Source organism: Carassius auratus, chromosome 20 (assembly GCF_003368295.1).
Source record: "Carassius auratus strain Wakin chromosome 20, ASM336829v1, whole genome shotgun sequence".
Classification (NCBI taxonomy): domain Eukaryota; kingdom Metazoa; phylum Chordata; class Actinopteri; order Cypriniformes; family Cyprinidae; genus Carassius; species Carassius auratus.
In genome coordinates this window covers 11123679-11149020 of record NC_039262.1, presented here as the reverse complement: position 1 = coordinate 11149020, position 25342 = coordinate 11123679, and the positions used below count along the sequence as shown (strand labels likewise).

Genomic DNA, 25342 nt, shown 5'->3' with positions numbered 1-25342 from the left:
AAAACGTGCCGCAAAATCAAGGATTTTTGCCCGCAACAATCACAAAAAAAATCTGGGTTTTTCTGGAGGGACTGGTTAACCTTAACAAAAGCACTGCACCAATAGAAACCTGTCCTCCTGTAGACATTTTTCCCTGATCTGTTGACTCTTATTTGAGATCATGTATTTTTAATCAGATGTATCCGTTTACAATTTTTATTGCAGTGTCCAGGTTACGCTTTTTACACATTGATATAATTCAGCAGTATAATAATAGCAATAACGATACTTAACTCCAGGCGGAAGTTACTTAACTCCCACAACAGAAGTCCAAGTACAGCTTGTTCCTTACTGTTGCTCAGTTGTACTTACAATTTTACATGAAGATGGTAAAGCATAACCTTTAGAGTTTAGCCTTGCTTTTAAGTGGTTACTTACAATAAAATTTCAAAAAATTAAGAATTTTATACTATGTTTTGTGAACTTAATGCCCTTAAAGACCTTGTGTATAATCAGGGTATTCACTGCTATTGGGTATTTCAAATCACCATGGGAAGCTAAATGTGGCCATTTTCAATTCTACCAGCTTCCAACTGAGGTCTGTACCATAGGAATTCAAGTCAAGCCCCAAATCACTATTTAGCCACCAGAGAACCCATAGTTTTCATGTTTTTGAAGTTCTTATGCGGATGACTACACCAGATTCAGTCTCCATTGTTGTTGAAATAGACTAGTCGACCTTTAACTCAACATCCCCCGTGTGTTCGTTCTCATGCCTGCGAGCTTCGAGACATCCAATACATTATTAATAGATTCAATCTCAGTCCCTTTCACCTGAAAACAAAACCTGCCTTTTTGTTCAAACATCCATCTTAGGATTTGAGGAAAGTATATAGTACATTTTTTAATCATCTGTCTTGAGTTTTGCGAACTCTCAAGATTTCTTTTAAATCAGAAGAGACATTAAGTGATGCATTTGGGGAGAGAAAGGACACATCGCCATACCATCCACGTGTACGGTCATTTCTATTCAGTTCAGACATCTGGGAGTAAAAGAGAATCGGTTAAACGCAAGCAAATCCTTACAGATATAAAATAAACAATTGTTTTCCTTGTTATTTTTTTTCTTCTACCATGATAACTCTTGCAGCCTATGTTGGGTCAAAACGAAGATTTGGACTTTCGGACAAAACAAAATACAAAGAATTTACTACACAAAGCACAGCCCTAAACAAGTGGAAACGACATACATGTTGTGTGTATAAATGGTGCTGAATTTCACAGAAGAATTTCAATTCATATATGTGGACTGCATTGTCTTTGATATTTTATTTCTTGTCCTGAAGTTCCATATCGCGATCATGAGCATTCGCTTATATAACATACAAAGCGGTGTTATTTTGGACAACTTTCTGTCCTTTTTAATGGCACTCACAGACTGCAGTTGGTATATTCAGCAGTGCTGGTTTAATTGGGCCACACGCATATACAGGGTTTAACGGAGTAAGTAAGTAATGAGAGAGAGAAACGGAGAACGGCTTGAATTCTCTTTAAGGTTCGGAACGAAGCACAGTTGGAAAGGGAAAAACAAATCCAAGGGCACTTACTCCCTTTTGATCCTTACATGTGTCCTTTGGAATAGCTTCCCTTTGGGTTTGGTTAATTGGATTGCTTATTTGTCGGTAGTATATATTCTTCACCTGAACTGCTCTCAGACTTAGTTAAGTTTTAGTCAGTGTGGTGTGACACAAGGTGAAGCTTACATTATATATTTATAGTCCCCAGTTCTTCTGGTTCATCCTCTTCTGGTTCATCCCTTTCTCTGATTTGGGCGGACAGGCAGTCCACGGGGAGGGATGAGAATGAGACATTTAGAAAAAGACGTTCAGAGGTGGTTGTGTAGTATCGTGGAGTTCTGTAGTCCTTCTCTGGCTGTGCTAAATGTGGCCTGGTTTGGACAGATATGCAATGAGGGCCACCACTACGCCTACGTAGACCCCCGTTCCAATGGTGATGGAGAGAGCGGCTAGGAACAAGGCTCGTCTAGATGCGATGCTAGCCAATGGGAAGTCTCCCTTGGTTACGGCTTTGCTGGTCTGGAACAAAGAAAGGGAGTGGTGAGACAGAAGCAAGATCAAAGGATACATTGACCTGTTTTCCATTCAAGGGTAAATTGCATTGAACTATATAGCGCTTCCTTGATGATGCTAAGGGCTGAATGGAATATCGGAAATGTTCTAACGCACAGCGCCGAGACAAACATCATATGCTTTTACGACATTTTAAAAATCCATTCGACCCACCTTGAAAGGGAGTGTCACAAAGAAAAGTACCTTTTTGAACATAAACATTAAAGCAGCCTTTTAGGAAGCAATGTGAATGGCCACATTTCTGATGGGCTGAACAGATCTAGAACAGAAAATAAAGCAAAATTCTGGACCCAGTCAGCAAGCAGGTTGTCTGTAGACCCTTAAAAAGTATTCAAATGTTTTCTGTTCACTTTTCAAAAATATAAGGCCATAAAAAAAGTCATGCTTAATATGACATGGATTTTTAATTTTTTTGTTTAAATGTTGTTCTTCTTCAGTTGCACTTTTGTAGATGAAACAAAGAACTGATACAGATTTGCCTTTTCAGGGTTTAGACTACATCTATTTAGAATAACACCTCAGAATGTAAATGAGGAATAAAAGAGACCCTTATATACCTTTTAATTGTGTAAAAAGTGTTTAGTCTTTTAGCTATTTTTGGCTTTAGAAAATGTTGAAAATTGAAAGATTTTCATTTTAAAATCCACTAAAATGTAGAAAACAACCACCCTAGCAACAAAACAAACACTAAAATGAATGTTGTTATTATTATTGTTTCGAAATCTGGGTTGTATTAAAAGAGAATAAAAAAAAATAAAATAAAAAAAACTAACCTAGATGAGTGAGCATTGTTCAGAAATATTTGACTTATGATGGCCAACTTGCAAACTGAACAAATATCCTTTATAATAAAGTTGGGTACAGCTTCAGTAAATACACTCAATTCACGTCTAGGCAGTTGTACTGTTTATGTACTTATTTCTTTAAAGATCTTAGTTTTTTTTACTTTTGGGAACACTTGATATTTATGTTTTTGTTATAATTGTCATTTGCTTTGTCCCTGCTGCGTTCACCTTGTGAAATTTCCTTAAAAAAAAACACCTTTGAGGTTTCCGTCATGATCAGTGATGCAGCAGAGAAGCGAGGGAAAGCGGTAGCCGGCATTGCACAGACGTTGTGTTTGTCAGCAACTAACTTCTCGCATTGTTTCTTTCTTGTTATAAACATTGGTGTCAGGAGGGATGAGCCAAATGTGATACAGAGATCAGAAGAAAATAAAATTTTCGCTTATGATGCAGCTGTTGCAATTCTCTCGGTAAATAGCAAAACAGTTGTCTTGTAGAGTAAAACACTCAGCCTTGTACTATTACCCCCCCGTGCGTTTGAAATAAATGACATGTTACTTGAAATGCCAATGAATGGCCTTATATAATGTTTACTGTTTCCATTTAACCCCATGCTGGAAGTACACTGTGCTGAGAGCTATTAGGCTTAAAAAGAGAACATCACACTGCCTTAATTTCTTTAAAAGCGAGGCCTATGGAGCCCCATGTAATAGTTTAATCAATCCATTTCCCTGTTCAAATTAATAATTAAGTTCTACTATGATGCTCATTTACCAAGAACATGGCTCAAGGGCTGCATGAATTTAATGGGGTGAATTCTTGTAGAACGTGCAGATAACTAAACCCACTCTATTATGCACAACGTTGTATTATTTCCCTACAGCATGGTGTCTGCTACTTATAAACAAGCAAACATGCTTTCAACAGTCGCTTTGTGTGATTATGTCACAACCCTTTGGAATCTGCTGTCCATTTTAGTATCCTCATGAGAAAAGTGGAAAGAGTTGCCAGTCACACACGTCTGCTGCCACTGTCGGAGGCGTCTTGCTCTCTTTGTCACTGCATCTGACCCTGTAGTCCAGGGAAATCATTATTGATTTTCACTCCTACATTTTGTAGCAGTCAATAATCGGTTGTTTGGACACGCCAGGGCTGGTACGCCAACTAAGTTGCCATGTTAAAATCCATTCCATTCATCCATCTATCGCATTGATTTCTATGCAGTTGTTATATCGGTGCTTCTAAATTCTATTCTAAGTTCTAAACAGAATGATGGCTCATTTTACCTTTTAAAATCGCCACTTTCAGCCATTTAGGATTAAATTAACTTTGTGATCGAATATAATCAAAAAACTGAAAACTATCCAGATAAGTTCGCCCTGCATTCTACATCTACTGTATGTGTAATGGCCTTTTGTAGAACTAATACTGATGTTTATATCAACATCCTTAAATTTCTATACAATTCCAAGAGCTTAATTAGTTAGAAAATGAAGACAAAGTCACTTTCTCATTCAGTAGGAGTGAGACAGAGGTGGATGCTGAGAGGAAGGAGGAGTTGGAGGCAAATGGTTGGCGACATTCCTCATGAACATTCAACCCTGTGCCGCGGGGAAAGTGAGAAAATCCGTTCAGGATGTTCTCGGAGGAATATTCCTAGCCAGGAGACGGGTCAAAAACATTCACATTTTCAGCAGATCTCATTTCCATCCTCCTCACACACACACACACACTGAAGTTGCATTCTGGAGAACCTTCGCTGAACAACACCACCATCATTATAATTACTCTGGGAGAATTCACTTAGCTCCTGACAAAATAATTCACTCTGCCCGTGTCTGCCACAGACTAAATTACAGATAAGAATAAAACGGCTCATTCCATAGTAGAAAAATAGATATCTATTGCTTTGAATGTGAAAATGGAGCTGAAAACATGGCCTGTGCTCGTCACACCAATCTGATCTGTGGATTCATGTTTACACTATTTGTTTTAGAGAAGTGCATGATTATTTTACAGTCACACAAAGGAGAGCTGCTTGTTCGTATGATGGGTATTATAATGAGGCACCTGTTCTGTATTATTAGAGGGAGCTGAAAGAGATCACAAACTCTTTCTCTCATGAGATTACAGGCTTGTTTGCAGGGCACAGATGAAAAGTGTTGAAGAATTCATCTTGTCTGTCTCTTGTGTTTATAGCAGATTCTCAGCAGGCTTAATGGTTAGGCTGTGGATTTGGTTGGTGGGCTCTGCACTTACCCCCTGAGAAAAGTAGAAAGCAGCAATGCCCAGAGGCCAAAAGCAACAGAGCATGGAGAAGATAGCGAGGCCCAGGTGATCGCGAGGAGGGATGACGATGAAGTTGTCCTCGCTCTCACTGTCGCTGGAGCAATCCGTCTGTAAGGAGAGAGAAGTTTCAGTCAAATTATGTCAGTTTGGTCACTTTTTTTCAAGTCATGTATTTATAGTCTGGATTACAGGATTATTGTTAATGCAGAGTAAGGTCTTTTAATGTTTTTTGAATAAAAATGATTTCCAAGAAATCGAAAATACACTAAAAACAGTTAAAATTTGAAATATTATAATTTTAAATAGCTGTTTTCTTTTTAATATATTTATTGCTGTGATGGCAAAGCTGAATTGTCAGCAGCTATTACTCCAGTCTTCAGTGTCAAATGATCCTTCAGAAATCATTCTAATATGCTGATTTGCTGCTCAGGAAATGTATTATTATTATAAATTATAAAAAGTGTTTTGCGTCTAAATTTCCTTTTTCTGGAAACAGTGTTTTTTTTTTTTTTTTTGTTATTAATTTCGCCAAATACAAAAAAATATATCTCTTTAAAAAAAACGTACCCCTAAGCCTTTCAGGCCTAGTGTACAAAAAAATATATGAAAAATAAAATGCATAATAATAAAAAATATATAAAATTGTCTTCTGAATCCCCCTAGTACTTTGCTGGCCCAGATTTCATTACTTTTTTCCTTTCCATTTTTCTTTGTCCTTTCTTTTTATTTTATCACAAATTATCACAATTATTTTTTATGTGATAATCAACATTAATTAACCTACACGTTGTTCACAAAGCTTGCTTTGAATCGGAGCAGAATTTCCACAACTTTTTTCTGAAGTTTTGATTGTTTGTCAGTTCTCTCCTTTGATTCTTGTGATTCAATTGTGTAACTAAAAATACAGCATCCACGTGAAGAGTGTGCCAAGAGGAAAGCTGTTAGGAAAATATTTCTGTACTGATTCACAGCAATAAGCTGCAATCATCAGTGGTGAAGGATAGCTCTGTCACTGGGGTTTTATCTGTGAAAATAATAGGCCTACCTCTCTATTAAATAACATGAGACGTTAGATTGGATTTCTCCATAAGGAGGGGGTGAAGTGGCTTGTGCACATGGATATTGTCATGTTTTCTGCTGTATAGTCTGGTACATTTCTTTGCAAAAGCCAAAATACTGGTTTGTTTTTTGGCTTCAGAAACGGACATTTCCTTGTCATTTATACTAAAGATATCTGACAAATATCAGACCATATAACGTATCGTCACACCTACACTTTTTCTCACTGCTTATAACCAAACCTTGACATTACATAAGAGGATATAAATATTTCATTAGGCATTTGTTAGTCAGTCTGCTGTGTTCTGTGGATGAGCAGTTTAGTTCTTTAAAGTGAAACAATGTGGGGGAACTTTCGAATGAACTGTGCCAGTTGATAGCATTGTTTATATGCATAGTTCACTTTGCAAAATAGTGGCATTATCACTTAACTCTGCAAAAGCACCAACCAAATCAGTGCTGAAAGCAATTTGCACCGTGCAACTCCTTTTGTTGTGGGTTGGTTTTGAGTGCTAGGTTTTGGAGGATGTGGTATACTTTCTGAAACTATAGATCATCTCTGCAGCAATTGACATGATAGTGACGAAAGGCAGTGGTGTAATGTAAAGTAAAAATACTTTGTTACATTACTTAAGTATTTTTTGGGAGTATCTGTACTTTACTTGACTTTCTATATTTCAGCCAACTTTTATTATTACTCCACTACATTTCCTAATTATATTACTTTTACGACGATACATTTCCAATAAGTATATTCGTTACTTATTACAAAATACAGACTGCAGGAAAGCAGGTTTGATGAATCAGTGGTCTGGCGTTTGCAAATTAGACTCCTAAAAAAAACACCTTTGCTCATGTGCAAACAAGTGCGCGCCGCACACAACCGCAGATTATTTCAAGTTCCACTCAAGTCACGTCAGGTGTGCGATACAGCATCGTCTGTGATAATATGCTAAGTGTTGTTGTAATGATGTGCAATCTGACGTTATCAAGTAGGCTATATCACCAAATCACACACAGAGTGCACACACATCGATTTATTAGTCTATTACAACTCAATATTCCAGGCATTTTAAATTGTAGACGGCAAAAATGCTTCTGTATGCTTTTTATATTTCTATATTTTAATGTAGGCCTAGTTAACTTAATCTATATCACAGAAAGAGTAATTTTATATAAGTTATATTTTATAAAAACATAATATTGCTGGTTTTTGCTCAATTATGCTAACGACAATAGTTCCAAACAAAGATCACAGCACTGTTTTGCGTCTCTGAGCAATATACAGTGTTTACTTATTGAATGAATCAGCTTTTGAACGAATCGGTTGAATAAATTATTCAGTAATTCACGCATTAAAACAGTCAAATGCTTTGGTTTTGAATGAATCAGCTGTTTGAATGAATTGGTTGAATTCATTAACATTCAATTGCTGTCACCTACTGGTGGTTTTAATTTCACATTTCGACTATTTATTTTTCCCATGTTTTAAATTATTTCAAATGTCAGTATTCAACTTTTTATGTTTAAAACAAAATATTTGGCCTATTTATACATCTCTATCTGCAGTTTAAATGAATTAATGTCCCCTCTGAAATACATAAACAGATGCAGATTCCAGAAATGTTTCCTTATGTTAGAATGAAAGGCACGATGTTCTGGAACAAGAGCTTCTTACTCTTACCCAAAAAAAAAAGAAAAAAAAAAGGAAGAAATAGTTTGTGTGTATATATATATATATATATATATATATATATATATATGTGTGTGTGTGTGTGTGTGTGTGTGTGTGTGTGTGTGTGTGTGTGTGTGTGTGTGTGTGTTTGTGTGTGTGTGTGTGTGTACAAATTATGTGTGTACAAATAAGGACATTATTAACGGTCTTTAAATTTATTTTGAAAGAAGAAGCTTGCAATTATGGAAAGGCGTGCTACATTTCTGACGAGTGCTATATATATATGCTGCATTTATTTGATTAATAATATAGTAAAATTAGTTTAGAGCAACTATTTTAATATTTTTGAATGTATTTTTTTTCCTGTTATGTCAGCTGAATTTTAAGCAGCCAGTCTTCTGTCACAATATCCTTCGGAAATGATTCTAAAATGCTGATCTAGTTCTTAGAAACAATTCTTCTTCTTACAAATTATAATCAAAGTTGAAAACGCTTGTTTTTAATTTTGCAGAAACTGTGAAACACTGTTTTTCAGGATTCTTTGATGAATCGAAAGTTCCGAATTTAAAACAGAAGTCATTAGGTGTGGTTTAGGTGTGTTTGAATTGGGGTATTTAGTTTTAACTATGATATCTTACTATTGGTGACATATTATAGAAAGTTATGCCAGGTAAACATGGTGTGAGTTCTGATAACCCATGCACTAATTGGAAGTCTATACATTTGATAACCGTACAGCAATGTGCATGACCAGATTAATCAAATGACAACACACTTTTTTTTGGCTTGTTTATCTGTATCCTGCATGCCTAATGCAATGAACTATCCAAAAAGTGGAATAAAAACAGATAAGCCAAAAACAATCTCATCATCTCTGCTTTCAGCTGCAAGGCATAAAAAAATTGTGCATTGTGTTATTAGTGATCTAACCTGAATGTGAGTAATCTGGCAGCGGTGTCAAATGGTTAAGCCCCTGAGCCAATGTCCCACAGCCTGGCCCCTGATAAGCCCACCTTCTACCTCTCAGGTGCCTCTCCTGAAAGAGGGTGGGTGGGGGTTGACGGCAGATGCTGTCACTGCCTGCCAGTTTCCTGACAGGTAATGACAGATTAATGGATGGTTTTATCCTTTCAGGGTGGCAGGAGGCACAGGAAGGAAAGCGTGTAATTTATGTTACCAAAATGCCGCCCCCAGCATGAGCACGATGAGCCCTGTCCTTCTCCCCGTTTCTGTCTTTTCTGTTCTTTTGCGATCCAGTGCTCATCTAATAGAACTTCATCTCGTTTTCAAGGTGATCGATGTCAACGCTTTCAAACTTATGTGCGTGTCATGTGTGAGGGCTGTGGATGAGTGCCCTCCTTTGGCACAGAGAAAATTTAATCCATACAAATTTGTAATTAGCTGATTAATCAAATCTATCCAAATTCCAGTTACTCCGTTTGACACGTTTTCATCGCAATGTAATAGGAGTAATATTGTTTCATGTCAAACTGAAATTACCCTCAGATGGCATGTCCCAGACCTCCCATCGCCTCATCACTGACCATCTGATGCATATTGCACACAAAAATGCCAAGCTCTGACTGGAATCCACACTTTTGATCTGATTTGCTGGGTGTGTGTTGAGGTCTATAGTATAAAGGTGCAGGAAACCTATTGTTTTTGTATGGGTTATTCTTTTATAATTTATTCATTAAGATTTTAATGTAACTTGTTTCTATTTTATTTATTTTATGATAAATGTTTTTAATTTGATTCATATCATGTAAAAACCCTTTTTTCATGTAAAAATCATTTTAAAGATATAAACCAGTTATTTTCCAATGCCAGGGGACACTATAACTAAAGAAAACCTCTACATTTGCGAAACCATATAGCATTAATTTTACTTTTTCAAATCATCAGCAACATCTGTATCCATTCTGATTCCAAAGCCCTTGGACATATAGATAATTGTTGTTTGTGGCTGTTATGTCAGAGCGCTGCCCAATTATTGTTTTCAATAAGTCCGCTGAAGTTGTGTTCAGAAGCTAGCGGGTTTATGTAACGAGCACTTTTGATAAAGAACTCTTGTTTTTGCCAAGGTTTTCAAGGCTAATGGCATCAGATTTTTGTTTGAGGTTTCAAATGAACTGGATATCCATGAACAAAACTGAACACTCTGTATTGCTTTCTGAATGCAGGCAGACTTGTGTCCACATAGAGAGTTCTTGGCCACAATAAGGTGCAATGAGGACCAGACCTTTTGAGGACATGAGACTAAACTGAAATTAGTTCAGGCTTGGTCTTTGCCATTTCATAAAGCAAACCGCAACTCGTGCAGTTTTATTCCAAACTGCACAAACATAGATTTTATGAATTCTTCTTTTGCCGCAGTCTCCATTCACATCTGTCTGACTTCGAGCAGTCTGTAGGGAGAGCCGCACAAATGGAAATTGATGTTGAGGATGGAAAGTGAATGAGGCGATCTAAACAGCAACCGGTAAACTGATGGAAAGGTGTTGGGGGAGGGAGTGGGAAGACGTGGGCTATGGAATAAAAGAGCTGTCAGGTGAAAAGCTCTCTGAGGCAATTATTTCCCAACAAAGGGACAAGTTACTGCATCAGCGATGTCATTGGAGGTCACTGTCCCGGCAGGTGTCATGGCGTCGCTGAAAACAACCGCATACATTTTTAATGGGACTGTTCACAGATTATAAACAGTTGGCTCGTGGTAGGGAGTAGTTAAGTTGTGTCATGCCAGGTGCTGGCAGCATTTCAGCAGCAGGTCATGAGGATATAATTCATCGAGGGGTTGATAAACGTCTAGCGCATGCCAGACAAATAAAAAATACTGACTTAGTGAGCTGTTAATAAGCCCGGCTGATTTATAGACCCCACCACACTTACATATGGCATGACCTGTGTTCAGGGACCACAGTGGGATTCTCAATCTCTGACATGCAGAGAAAAGAATAATAATTATTTGCCATATATTTTCCAAACCATATTTCCAAATGCATTACTTCTCTCTTCCAGGATCCACTGATTTACCTGATGTTTGATGGCAAATGCTTGTTGATAGAGGCTTAAAGAAAAGCTCAAGGCTGTAGTAGCAATTTATTGGCACTTGGGCTCAATACAAAAGCCCGGCATAAACCCTTGTAATTGATATTTGCCACTGATACATTAGTACAGTAATATGTTTTGCAGTGTTTACTCTTGCTACCCTATCTATCAACAGTTATGATAAATTAAATTTCGGTGGAATACACAGCAAGCTCATTTATCTTCAGTCTGTGTAAATAGCCTTTGATCACCTGGGAACTCAGCGTACCCTCTCGCCCACAATGAAGCAGTAATGAGATTAAGAATGGGTTAGTGTTGACAGAGTTTTGTGGGTCTTAATAATTTAAAGACTAATTAATTGCCTGGTGCCAGCGCTTTTCATTTAGACTACAGAGGAGTGTCAGAGAATCACCATTAGTCGTTCAATAGCTGGGTTTCTATACCCCTATTTTCAAGCGCATTTTGGGATATCGCATAAAAAACGCTGGATGGAAACGCCAAGATGCGCATAAAATCGAAAAATGCACAAATCGTGCACTCAACTTAAAAAGGATACATTTCTTATCCAGTAAGGAAACACAATGGAAACACATTTACTGAATAAATTCCTTAATGTGCATCAAAAAGACATGACTTTGTGAAGGGACAGAATAAAACTGGACCAAACAACAGACCGATATCATTTCACAGCATCTGAAAAGTTAGTTTTGTCAATATAAAATGCTAAAGCAAAGTCTCGTAGTCAAAGTGCTTCATTATAATAATTAACTCCAAGAATTGTGTTCCTAAACAGCAGGCCCTGAAAATAAGATTTAGTCTACGCGCTCTGAAGCCTGAAATTTATTGTATACAAAAAATATTATATGCAGTGCCTTCTCCTATACTGCAGCAAATAACATTTTTCTTCATGATATTTAGAGCAAGTTAATCAGAAAGCGACAGTTTTGTTCTTTTCAACCCACTGGATTAAAAATATGCTTTATTCATAAATGTTTTATGTAAAAAGCCTGATTTTAATGATGATTGATTTTTTTTTTTTTTTTTTTTTTTTTTACTGATACCCAGCTAAATCTGAAAATCTTACAGCTGATATTTACATTATGATGTTTTCCAAATTATATTTGCAAAGAAATTTTAGCCTTTTGATTTTAGCTTGCTCCCTGCAGGTTGCTTTATATCCCATGTCTTTCAGGAGCTATAGAACTACATAAGCAGCTGATGTTTTGACATGGGCCTCAAATTCACCTCGAGACTGGCATAAGGGACCCTGGAAACTGCTGGTGCAGCAAAGCTTCAGGGGAATATGATTAGAAGTTAAAGAACTTATTCCTTAGTCTTTCTTTCTGTCAGAAAGGACATATTTGTGAGGCCACATTTCAACTGTGAGAGTTTGTTTGCAAGGCAGAAAGAGAGAAATGAAGACAGTTTGACAGTAGACAACTGTACACAGAAAACCCAGTGCAGCCTTTTCTGCATTTTCACAGTCAGTCATCAGAGCAAATGTTTTCAACTAAACAGTCATCATCAGAGAAAATGTTTTCTATGCCTAATAAGTGCAATTCAAACATCTTTACAACTGTGACAGAAACAGCCCTCAGAAAAGTATCATTTCTGTTTTCTACAAGGAATAACATTTAAGAGAGAAACTTTTTTTTTTGGGATGTTTAATCAGTAGTTCCTCTCATTTAAATAAAGTTTGACCAATTGTACACATGCACATACTCTAAAAACTTTGTCCAAGTATAATGACTGCACTAACAACTGAAAAACAATTATTCATTTGACGGCACATTAACACAGATGGTGTGCGAAGGCAGATGTTATCAAATGGATGACAAAAGAAACTAATGATGATATTGACTGGAAAGTTCAGTGCTATTGATTGCCAATCATCAAAGGGACTCCAGATGTTAGATCATTAGCAAACCAGCTTTAGGGTATCTATAACTGATCATATTAAAAACATATACTTAATGATAGTTTATGATAGGTTACAAGGTATTTTCACAGTAAGGCTCATACTATATGGGTTATGGACTGATATCCGTATCCCCATTTTATGCAGTTTACATTTAAATTCGTTTTACTGTCATCCAACATAAACATGTTAAAATTAACATTGATTTTAAAATCTTGCTTATTACTTATAAAGCCCTGCATGGTTTAGCACCTCAGTATTGGAATGAGCAGTTATTGCACTATAGTCCTCTATGTCCGCAGTGTTCTCAAAACTCTGGCAATTTGATAATACCTAGAATATCAGAATCAACTGTGAGTGGCAGATCTTTTTCCTACTTAGCTCCCAAACTCTGGAATAACCTACCTAACATTGTATGAGAGGCAGACACACTCTGTCCGTTTAAATCTAGATTAAAGAGCCAGCTCTTTAACCAGGCTTACACATTTAACACATTTCTAATATTCAAATCCGTTAAAGGATTTTTAGGCTGCATTAATTAGAGAAATCTGGAACCTGGGAACACTTCCCATAACACCCAGTGTACTTGTTACATCATTAGAAGAATGGCATCTATGTTAATATTAGTCTGTTTCTCTCTTACCATAGCCACCAGATCCAGTCTGTATCCAGATCAGAGGGACACTGCAGTCACCCGGATCCAGTATGTATGAATCTAGAGTACCCCCCCTTCCCCGTCTATTTATAAAGTGGACTCAAAGTGAGGAGATGGGGTGGAGGAGGGATGCTGATAAACCGTCAATGGATAGAGTTAAGTCAGCGATATTTATACTATGGGATTGATTACTTGATTATGGTCCACCTATGTCGATTAGGCGAAGTATTTGACGTGCTCCTCCCGAATCTTATTAATAAAAACATCATTGGATGATGATATAATTGAATTCAATGATGAACTGCCTTTTTGCTTTATTGACGTACTATTTTCCCATTAAATGCTGCTCAGTTGCTTTGTCACAATCTATATTGTTAAAAGCGCAATATAAATAAAGGTGACTTGACTTGTATATCAAGTGCGATATATCACGATGATATTGTTATTGTGGGCACATCAAAATACAGATAAAAATTATGCTACATCAAAGACGCGTGTGCACTCTTAAGGCCTTTCCACACACGAATATCGGACGTGATGACTTGCTGCACCAAATGCGGATGATTTTTTATTTTTTTTTACCAGTCCAACGAATATTTTCGCAAGTGAAAACACGGGACGTCCAATAATATTTGAGCAATACATCATGTGGGCCAGAGCAACTGCTGTTGCACAAAAGGTCGACGCAGTGGCGATAAAAGCTCAAAAGACTGAATTGAGGACTTTCAACGAACATACAAAGCCCGCCTATTATAATCAAAAGCAACTATAGATCACAATCGGAAGTTATTACAAGCAGTCGATAATGGTTTAAAGTGACTTTTAAACAAATACATCATTAATTAAATATATTTTCAAGTGTAGCTTTATGCTAACTGTTATATATTATATATTATGGGATATTCTTGACAGCATTAAAGAGATTTGTGTTTCTGGTGTATCTTAATTTAAAGCTGTATATTGAGCAGCAGACCATATACAGTATGAGATACATATCTAAGGAAAAATCCATTGTTGGTTGGCACCACCTATCATGTAGGCTATTTATTTTCAAACCTTTTTATTTTAATCAGGAATACAACATGACCTAGATATTGTTTGAAAGTGTTTTGATTATTTATTTTTCAGTCACACTTTACATTAGGGCTTCATTAGTTGACATTAGTTAACATAAACTGCAATTAAAAAAATTATTCTAAACATTCAGAAATCTTAGGTAGTTCCAATATTTAATAACTCAGTTAAAATCATAAGTTGCAACTGTGACTTTTTTTTATTTTTATAAGCTAACATATTCTAAGAGTTTTTTTTTTTTTTTTTTTTTAAAGAGTAATAACTTCTGAAACAAATATAGCTATTGCTCATTGTTGATGTTAATGCATTAACTAAGGTTAATGAGATCTCATTGCAAAGTAATATGTATTGGTCTTTATTCTTTTGCACTTAAATTTAATCTGTATAAAATGTTTAACTTTGAACATTTAAATACAATAAAGCATTTCACAAAAAAATTATTATTATTTTTGTTCTAAGAAAAAAGTTATTAAATCTGTTATACTGTATTATGACAACACTTTTTTTGCAACTAAATTTCAATTGTGATAATACCGTATACCATGATAAAAGCATTAGCAATTAATCGCAGCATGAAAATTAGATACCAGTATATCCCTAATCCAACACAATCTCGACGTTAAAAACACTGTTGAAAGGAATCTTTAGCAGATTTCCAATCAAATATCTATTATCATACTGTGATGCCCAAATTCACTTTTATGATTGCCCAAATTCAATTTTAGGTTAAGTTTTCTTAATTTTAATTATTTTTTTATATATAAAATTAAAATAATCATTGCCTAGTGTTAGAAATAATTTTAATATCCATCTATCTGTATTTCTATTATATGTTGAATGACATTTCTCATCACAGCTTTCTGTTGGTCACAGCATGTGTCTCAGTAGTTTTAGATTATTTTAATTTTGGTGTATCCATAGTTGTATTAATTGCATAAAGTGTCCAACACTGATAAAATTATAATTATTATCATGATGCAGCCAATAATCTATAAATGGATGGATATTACAATTCCATATGCTTTTTTCTAAGTAAAAATAAAACTATTATAACAGTCTATAGTGGTGAAACACCTTTTTTTTTAAACAACAGACAGAGCAGATTATACATGGCTCCTACATTTACATATAAAAAGTGAATTTTGACATCCTAACATGTAATGCACAGATTGAAAAATGGATATTAATTTTGAGATTTGCCAAAGATTGCATATAGCCTAGATAAAGATTCCTCCACCATTTAAGTTCAGCTTTTAAAAACAACAGGGATAATGAGCATGAACCATCCATCAACATAATCATCGTCATCTTTTCATTTAAAGGAGGCTCATTCAGGGTTCTTAAGTTAATATGCACTGATGAGAATCTTTTAAAAAATGCAATTTAGCCATTTCGACACTTCCATATTCAAGGCAATGTGATAAGTTCTTATTTAATACTTACTGGATAATTTGTCCTCAGTGCATTCTTTCTATGATTAAATCTGAGGCGAAGAAACTAAATTGGCTTTAAAGGCATCAAATTGGGGTTTAAGAAAGTAAAATACTGATTTCGGAACATCCTGTTACTGCTACACAAAAACACTAGGACCATTAGTGGCTCTTTTCCACTAGAGGAAATCGTCCAAATGAGATCTGCTGTCAATCCCTCCTCAAACAAGAAGCTCTGACAGATGTGTGTGTGCGCTTTCCAAGAGTGAAGACAACTAAGGCACAGTTCACACTTTTCTGTTACACACAAGATCTATTTCACAACACTCAGAATAAAGAACAAGAATGGGAATAACAGAGGTGTCTCTAGAGGCAAACTCCCGAGTTCACTTTATCATTGCCACAGAGGAAGAACAGAGGGATCTTAAAGCTATAGAATACAAATGAAGAAAAACAAGGCTCAATGTCACAGGGATATTACTAATGCACTGTAGAAATATCTCTCAAAGGATGCTCATGAATATGCTATTATGAGATGTAAAGTCACTGTGTGAACCTGATGAATCATTAGCCATTCAGATGAATCGTTCTGATCTCACACTTGCTCACTGAAATGACTTTTATTTGACATAACTCAGCCCCAGATGGAATCTGGTGACTTGTTTATTTTCATACACATCTGTGCCCGATTTTTGGGAAAATCTGTATAATTTTGCAGTAAACACTGTTTTTTGACTGGTATTGGCCGATACTTGATATTTAATTGCACACTTTCTATTTTTATATTTATTTAATAATTTAATAATGGGCAAAAAAATTTATATAGAATCCCTAGTTGTCTTTAAATTGCCCACTATACCACAAGCTGTGATCTGTGGAAAGCTGTCAACATTTATTTTAATTTTAAGGATGATAACTGATAAATGAGATTTAAATTAAACAAAACAATTGCTACAAGTGAATGGCTAAATGGACTTGTAACATTTAAAAACTAATCATTTTAGTTGTTCATTATGGTTCTGTTCACATTATATGCTTTTATTATTATTATTATTATTATTATTATTAAAGGTGCAGTGTGTATATTTTAGCGGCATCTCGCAATGAGGTTGCAAACTGCACACAGAAAAGCTACAGTGGCCGACGAACATTGTTGTTACTTTTTGTTAATCAATCTGTCAGTGTTTTATTCGCAAGAGCAACAGAGTGACAAAATGGGCTCTGTAGAGCAGTTTGTCCTTTTAGGGCAACTGTAAAAACATGGTGGTGCAAAATAGTGTCTTCCATGTAAGGGGACCCGTCGTGTATGTAGACAGAAATTTCTCATTCTAAGGTAATAAGAATAGAAAGGTTCGTTATGCACCACTGAATCGCATTTTCTGACAATAGGTCATCCTAAATATTACATAGGTGTTAATTTGCTTGCATGTTTTGTAATATACTGTAAAACATGCCACATATCATGAAGATATACCACAAGGCTGCCAAGGTCCTGATCCCCACATGCAGAGAATGTCTTTAATATCATCAGACCACCCCAGCGAGCGCCGGAGCTGCTCAGCATGGAACTACATCCATTGTGAGACTCCGAAAGGCTCTGAATCCTGGACATGACCTGAATACATATTCCTCTCACTGAGCTTCAAGGGTGACGGACCCCCATCTAGCACCATTACATCCCATCAGCAGCACTGAACATTGCCCAACCCCTCTTATTAGCTCTTGCCTATCTGCCGAGAAATTGAAAGGATAGTTGTCACACATGATCCAATAGAGCCAGCGGATGTAGCTAGAGCATAAAGTGATGCTCTAAAGCAGTTTCAAACCCCAACTAGAAAATTAAACCTTTGGAGGTCAGGCTTTTGAAATTTGAAGCCTTTCCAAATATGGTCTTATATTGTAGAGCAGGCTATAACTAGAAGCTGGTGTTCCCCGGGAGAATTGAGCTGCGATGCTTTAAGGCCACCTGTCAAGGACCTGATGAATTAATCCAGCCGTACAAAACAACACAAGTTCGGCTTCAAAGAATGCTTACCTCGTACTCCACGTATTCCTCTTCCTCCACTTCATAAGACACCGTCTGGATTTTCACCTCATTTTCGTCCAGCAGTTTCGCCTGTGGGTCCTCCGTACTGGGGGTCTCCACCACTACGTCCTTGTCTTTCTTCTCCATGAAGGTGGTCTCGCAGCACTCGTTTTTGCAATCCTTGCCCTTGCCGCTCACGTCGTCCTTGTAAAGGATGAAGTTAGGCTTGTAAAAGGCCTCCACCGCCAAGTGAAGCGAGGTGGCATCCAGTAGCTGGGCTTTAGCCTTGCCATTTCCTCCTGTGACTGCAACCCCGCCTCCGCCGCCACCTCCTCCACCAGTCACAAAGTAGTTTATAATGTTCTCCTGATACTGGTTGCTGTGGAAATCGCCTCCATAGCCATAATCGGCCATCACCATGTGTTTGCTGTTCTTATCCAAAAGAGGGTTCTGAAGCTCACTTAGGCTCTCCATTGTAAAAGAGCAGAGTGCCGGACTTAGTGTTTAACAGTCGGATGGAGAATGAAGAGAAGGAGCGATGACCTTGGCTGGACTGATGTGACAGGTGCTAATGTGTTCAATAGGCCGTGAGCTGTAGGAGGAGTAAGAGGAGAGAGAAGTGAGGGAAAGACATGGACTATTGAGCACATGCAGAGGAAAGTTTAATAAGACCAAACTGCCAGGATAGACAGGTGCTGGGCAATGGGAAGGCAGCCATGCAGTTAACACATCGATGTCTGTGGCACAAAGAATGGCTTAGGCTACAGTTGATCTGCAAAGACTCTTATTAGGGACTGTGACATAAATAATGCAGATTGAGGGGCTTTGCAAAAGAGTAGTTGAGTACATGTCAGTCTGGGGAGAGAGTGCTTTTCTTTCTGGTTTCCCGCTGTTTCATTCGCATTCAAAAACCATCATGTCCCATTGCTCTCTGCTCAGCTAAAAAAATATGGTTATCAGACCAGTCAGATATCAGTTAACTTAATTCTGCTGCCCCATGACACTCACTGATAATTCGCTGAATGGCATTCCTGAGAGTTCATATACCATGAAGGTAAAGTAGACAACTTTGTTACAAAGGCAAACCCCATCATGCACAATGACCCATCTTAAATACCTAACTGGAAATCCAGAATTGAATTGAAGGGGAAATATGTAGTTAGTCCTGCACAGGCAGTCCTTTGTCTTAATGGAATGTCTGGTACACAGTGTAGATTTTATTTGTCATTTTATGATCTCTTTTCGCTTTTTATGTCGATTTCATATGATGGTCTTTTGTGTCTGACATTATTTATTTTGCAATAATAGACTGGTATGAAAAAGTAATAATAGGACATCAATCTCGTGAATGACTGTACAGAAAACACAGAGGCAATAGTACACAATTTGAGTAGATTTCACTCTTATTGAAAGTACTAAATTATTTCAGACATCTCAGAAAAAAATCCATTATGCTTTTTATTTGACTGTCAATAAAATGTTATAATTAATAATAATATATGTAATGTAATTAGTTATTAGAAATATGATAAAATCCACAGTATGCTACCACAGTTTGCTATGAAAGAATTCTAAACTTATGTAGCACTGAGATTTTAGCAGAAATATGAAGGCAGTTGTTGTGCATTGAGTCCATTATCAATCATTTACATTTAAGCATATGCCAGATGCTTTTACCTAAAACAACTTACGATGCATTGAATATGTACAATTTACCATGCATTCCCCAGGAATCAAATCCATAGTACCATACTGTCTGAGCTACAGCAATGCACAAACTATGTTTTCTTTTTTTGTCATATTTTAGTGCATGTTTGTGTCATGACATGCAGCGTGTGAGCTGTGGTGCATTCTAGCTTCCTGTGACTATATTCAAGATGAGGCAGTGTTTCCACCATCTGCTCATGATTATGAAACACATTTGAGCTGAAATGGATTGATGAATCAACACATTATCAGCAATAACAAATAATGAATCATCCAATTTTATAGAAAACTTTTTGCTCGCAGAAATCTACTAACTGTCTAAACTCTTTATATTTCAATAGATTTTATGTCACTAATAAACAGTAAACAGGCTTGATTTCTAGATGGACTGATTTAAAAAAAGTGAGCCCTTACCCTGGCAAGTGGTTTAAAATCAGCCAATCAGATTAGCTCTTTCCAGATTAAAAACCTGCTCTCCAGTTTTGTGTGCAGTGTACGTTCGAAGGTCTGGGTGGGCTGTAGTTGTGCCGTCTGAGCCTCAGACTAATATGTATCAGTATCTTTAATATGTGACTGATGTAAAGTTAAATAGTGTTGCAGGTTTATGATGCTCTTTAACTAAGCACATCAATTGTACTGAGATCTAAATCCTTTCAAAACTCTCTTGTGATTGGAGGAAAAAGCATGTGGATGCAGTGGTTGGTGTGCCCTCTCATACCTTCTCCTCATTAATCTGTGATTTAAAATAGCAACACAATCAGATAGAAAGCTGATTATTTCAGAGCTTTTGATTTGATTGTGCCAATGCCTCTGTGGATTGTCAAATGTTGGATCGTGTATCAAGGAATGCTGACTTCATGCTTCACGGATTGTTTGAGCTCCCCCAATTCTCAATACACATTTCAACACAGTCAGCATCTACTGAGCACAGTCTCCCAGTGCAATAATACTACACCATCAGAGCTAACTAATGAAAAGAGTCTCTAGTCTCTAGAGATCAAATTATGAATTAGGGAATAGATTGATGATTAATTATTCTAGGAGCCTTCCCAGTTTGAATGTCAGTCTCTCTCTAACGCTCTCTCTTTCTCTCTTTCTCTCGCTGCATTGATTCCTGGACCGCTTCGACCTGCATCTTCAACAAAGTGGCTGCTGCAGATCCATTCCTCACATCCATTGGCTTCCTCTCCCATTCTAGTCATCATTTCTCATCCTGCCTTAATAAAGCAAGGTCTGTTTCTGGTAAAAGACACTACTAGTATAGAATGAATAGTGTGTGCATGGGCTGTCTTGTTATGCAAGACTGAAGCAATTGCGTTGTATAATGTCAAAAAGAAATGAGATGGTTAAAAACGACAGCCACAGCTTTTACATATTCTAATAATCTAAAATCATTTAAATTAGTTTAAATTATGTTTTTATAATGTATGGTGTCTTTGCTTACTAAATTCAAATGCAATTAATTATTTTACTTTTTGCCATTAATCATTTGATGGCATTATTTAGTGTTGTTTTTCGTTATTAAAATCAGGCCATGCTAAATTTGCCCGAACTCTGCATGTATGCCAGTAGGAGCTGCATTAGCATGTCACAGCAGACCTAATTTCCATTTCTGCTACTCTATGTTTGTAGTCTGCACCGCCCTGGCAACTGAAAACAGAAAAAAAATCCCCTAGGTTCTAACTGCCATTGGGATCTAGGAAATGTGAAATTTCACATGGCCTTAAAGCATTTCTTTTCAAAGGGAGACAGGCCTTAACCTATGAAACATGCTAGCATAAGCTGTTGTTTGTAGATGAGAGGCTGGTGTTTACAGCTATAGTTTTAGAATTGGTTGTACAGGATGCGTTCATTGGTGGAAAAATCATTGTGGAATTTTAATTTCAACATTTTTTTTTTTCATTACTACGCAATACACTTCCACACTCTCTTGTGAATGTGAAACAACATATTTCCTTCAGTTGAAAGCAACTGGTAATGAATGTCCATTTGTTTTAATTGAATTTAACACTAAATTAAATGTAATACACTTTGCAGAGAACCAGAATTCTGCGTTTTATTTTATGGTATTATTGAATACAGCTAGCATTTAAATTTTGTGCATCTTTACATAATTTTACATGACAATATTATTGTAGTTGATGTTGTAGTTATTTCTAGTTTCAGTTGAACAAGCAAAAGTATGTAGGCAGCTATAATCTGTCAGAATTGCTCTGTTGAAACTTTTGAAAAATAGAATTGCCTATGATTCATTTTATCATTTAGACTGAAGCAATTCAGCTTAAGATAAAAAAAAGTGTCTTTCGAATGATAAATAAGTGTCTTTTAAATGATAAATAATAAGTGTCTTGTACTGAATTGAGTCAGAGAGTCCTTCAAATCATTTTAAAGACCCGGTAAGATTCACAATAAACCTGTGCATTTCATTTCTAATTTCTTTTTTAGCTTCATGAATGTGTTTTGTATGGAATCTTATTAAGAATTTGTAAAGATTAAATATTAAAGTCCTTCCCGGAAACATTCAAACTGAAAACATCATTTTAAAATGGTGATCATGGCAACCACTATTTAGCTATTCATTATGACTGTGGTGTGTGTGTGTGTGTGTGTGTGTGTGTGTGTGTGTGTGTGTGTGTGTGTGTGTGCAGCTATAGATTTGCATCTCTAGAAACACCTGTTAAGTGTGAAAATATCCTTTGTGAAGGTCAGGTGAGAATGAGAGTCTGAACAGCATCCGTACAGGAAGAAATAAACAGTTTGATAGAAAAAAAGGGCTGTTTATCCAACAAAAAGTAAAACTGAAATGACCATTGTTAAATAACCCTATTAGAATCCAGTCAGCCCACACAGTTTCACTGTCACAATGTGACAGACCAATATAAAGAAACAGACCTTTTATCTATTAAAACCAGCAAATAATTAGTTAAAAAAAAGACCATGCACAGATTTCTCAGCTCTTCTATTTTTATCTTGAATAGGGTTAAACTGGATTATAAAAGTCACTAATGAAAAGGGTCACAACACAGGAGGTTTTCTCAGTAATTTGTATGGATGTGCAAATATTTTCATTTTCATACAAGTAAGACTAATACATATGGGTGCAGTGACTCTTAATCTGTCCATTGCAGAGAAATAGTTTCAAAGCAACTTAAATTTGTGATTTATGATTAGGCATCCTAAACCAAGAAAGGTGCAACATGCTTTCATTCTTCATTGATTATAGCACCTTCCTCCTTGTGCTGAGGTGCAATCAAATCCCTTGACAGTGTCTTAGTCAATTAAGCCTTATGAGTCTCGGCCCTTCTGAATTCTAATAGGATAGAGGCTGAAAACACTTTAGCAGTGTTAATGTGTCGGGTAAAATGGATAATGGAAACTTTTGCTACTCATGTATGCACTTTAATCTCCCCCTGCAAAAAGCTGGTACAAGAGAGGGGCGGAAGAATGAAGCAACGTGGACTTGTAATACTAAGAGGCTATTTGTACTCTAGTGTTAATTTAATTTGCATATTTGTAATTATCTGTTGATGTTGTTTCACTCATAGCCATACAACCTGGCTCATGACTCATGCACCTAGTGGATGAAGGGAAAATCAGAGCAGGAAGATGAGAGAACAATTGCTTTTTCAATTGCCTATCCTACTGACGAAAGTGAATAATTACAGAACATCTTTAGCAGTACCTTATACACCATTACCCTTTAACTAGCAGAGAATGAGAACTGAATGATCCATGATAAAAAAATAATAATAACTATAATGAGTAATACACAAACATGAATCTATCTATCTACACACATACTCAAAATCATCTAGCAAAGCATGCATATATGAATGTGTGTGTGTGGGCGGGCGTGTTTTTGTGACATATCAGGACACAACTCTGTATAATGACATGGGTATGACACATTACAAGGAGAGGGTGACTTATGAGGACATAACCCCTGTCCCCATTTTTCAAAACACTTATAAACCATACAGAATGAATTTTTTCTTTTTTTCTTTTTGAGAAAGTAAAAATGCACAAAGTTAGTTAGGTGTAGGAACATAGAATTTACAGTTTGTACAGTATAAAACCATTACGCCAATGGGATGTCCCCACTTTTCACAAAAACAAATGTGTGTGTGTGTGTGTGTGTGTGTATGTGTGTGTTTGCATAATAAATCTGGATGTTCCTTGTGAACTGTACTGGACAATGTATTGTACTACACAGAGTAGGTAACAGTACTTTTGAACTGGCAGAAATATTGTGACAGAAATATTGTGCATAAAACGATAAATCGATTTAGTCATATCAATAATGCTTACAATAACGATAATTAGCCAACATAAAATAAGTAGAAGCACATGATGTATCTGTAAACAAATGTAAAGTGTACAACTTTTAATTCAAGAGTGCATAAAAAAGCATCAAAATCTACTTTATAAGTATTCAAGCTGTAATAGGCAACACTCTCGCCTAGGTTTGCTTCTAATTTAGACATTTGTAGGCTACAGTAGGCTATATCTCCTCATAGCAGTAGCCTAATTCATATGGGTATTTACGATATACTGAGAATATCTGTTAATTCCAGGAGACAGTTTTAATATAAGCGCCCATATTTATGACACTTTTTTTCAGTCTTATATTTGGAAATGTCCATGTCTTACCTCGCGACTCAGCAATCCAGTTGTCCGGCTCATTCGATTTGATTCAGTTACAATTTGACAGTCGACTGGCTTTCCAAAGAGATGTCAAACGGTTTGAATCCGAGCCTCGCATTGCAGAAGCCCGTGAGGCGCCGGTAAACTCGGTAAACAACAACAGCTACCTCTGATTTCTAAAGATGAACACGAGCGCCGAAACAATGAGCAACCTGCTAAACGTTAATGCTTGTAGCAGTTCTCGAGCAACAGATATCCGCCTTTACTAAATAGAGGCAATAGTCTGAAAAGCGAAAAGTGAAATCACTGACAGTAACACGGTAAAGCTTTAAAAGAGTCGTACTGTACACCAAACCTCATAGTAGTACGAGTCCGCGCGCATCTTTCAGTTGAGCTGTTCAGGACCGCGCGAACTTTCTTGTCAGAAGATTTAAAACCACAAAAAATATATCTCTTGCTCCTCTATTTTACTGTAGTAATTCATCAAGTCACATTAGTCAGGATATTGCTGCGCAAAGCTGTAAATTCCCGTTCCATATATTTCAGGAGGCTATGTTTCGTTCTGAGAGAACAAGGTGGAAATGCTGTCAGTGACGGGGTGAACGGACTTTCCGTTGTGCGTCCCTCCAAACAAGACGCGAAATATGTGTACCGTGTGTCCTGCGCGCGTCGATGGGTTTCCGTTGACTCTCCTTTAGACGATATAAAACACAATACTGCAGGTTTGCGTGGGTCGAAGATCTTGGGGTTATAAAGCGTATTGATTTCACATCTTGTGAGGGAAGCTCCGCTGGGAATGTTGACGATAAATATTAGAGCAATTTTTTTTCAGGAGTTAGATGTCCATGGAAAAGGCGTGTAGATGGACATACTGTAACCCTTTAGGAGGAAGGGACATGATTG

At 36.7% G+C, this 25342-nt stretch overlaps 1 protein-coding gene across 1 annotated transcript; it reads right to left on the bottom strand.

The window, feature by feature from the left end:
• On the bottom strand, positions 1-25342 carry LOC113120902 (synapse differentiation-inducing gene protein 1-like). Its single transcript, XM_026291034.1, has 4 exons — positions 24446-25342; positions 18098-18680; positions 5174-5311; positions 1-2075 (listed from the first exon to the last, which is right to left on the bottom strand). Exons 2-4 carry the CDS (start codon positions 18560-18562, stop codon positions 1917-1919), a joined length of 762 nt encoding a protein of 253 aa, XP_026146819.1. The 5' UTR covers positions 18563-18680; positions 24446-25342; the 3' UTR covers positions 1-1916.

What these genes read in the sequence shown, in the direction of transcription:
- LOC113120902 (XM_026291034.1), bottom strand. Translation starts at nt 18,562, where the DNA reads ATGGAGAGCCTAAGTGAGCTTCAGAACCCTCTTTTGGATAAGAACAGC. An exon ending in AGGAATACGTGGAGTACGAG is followed by an intron (nt 5,312 to 18,097) that starts GTAAGCATTCTT and finishes CTCTCCTTACAG; the next exon opens with ACGGATTGCTCCAGCGACAG. An exon ending in CTTTCTACTTTTCTCAGGGG is followed by an intron (nt 2,076 to 5,173) that starts GTAAGTGCAGAG and finishes TCTTTGTTCCAG; the next exon opens with ACCAGCAAAGCCGTAACCAA.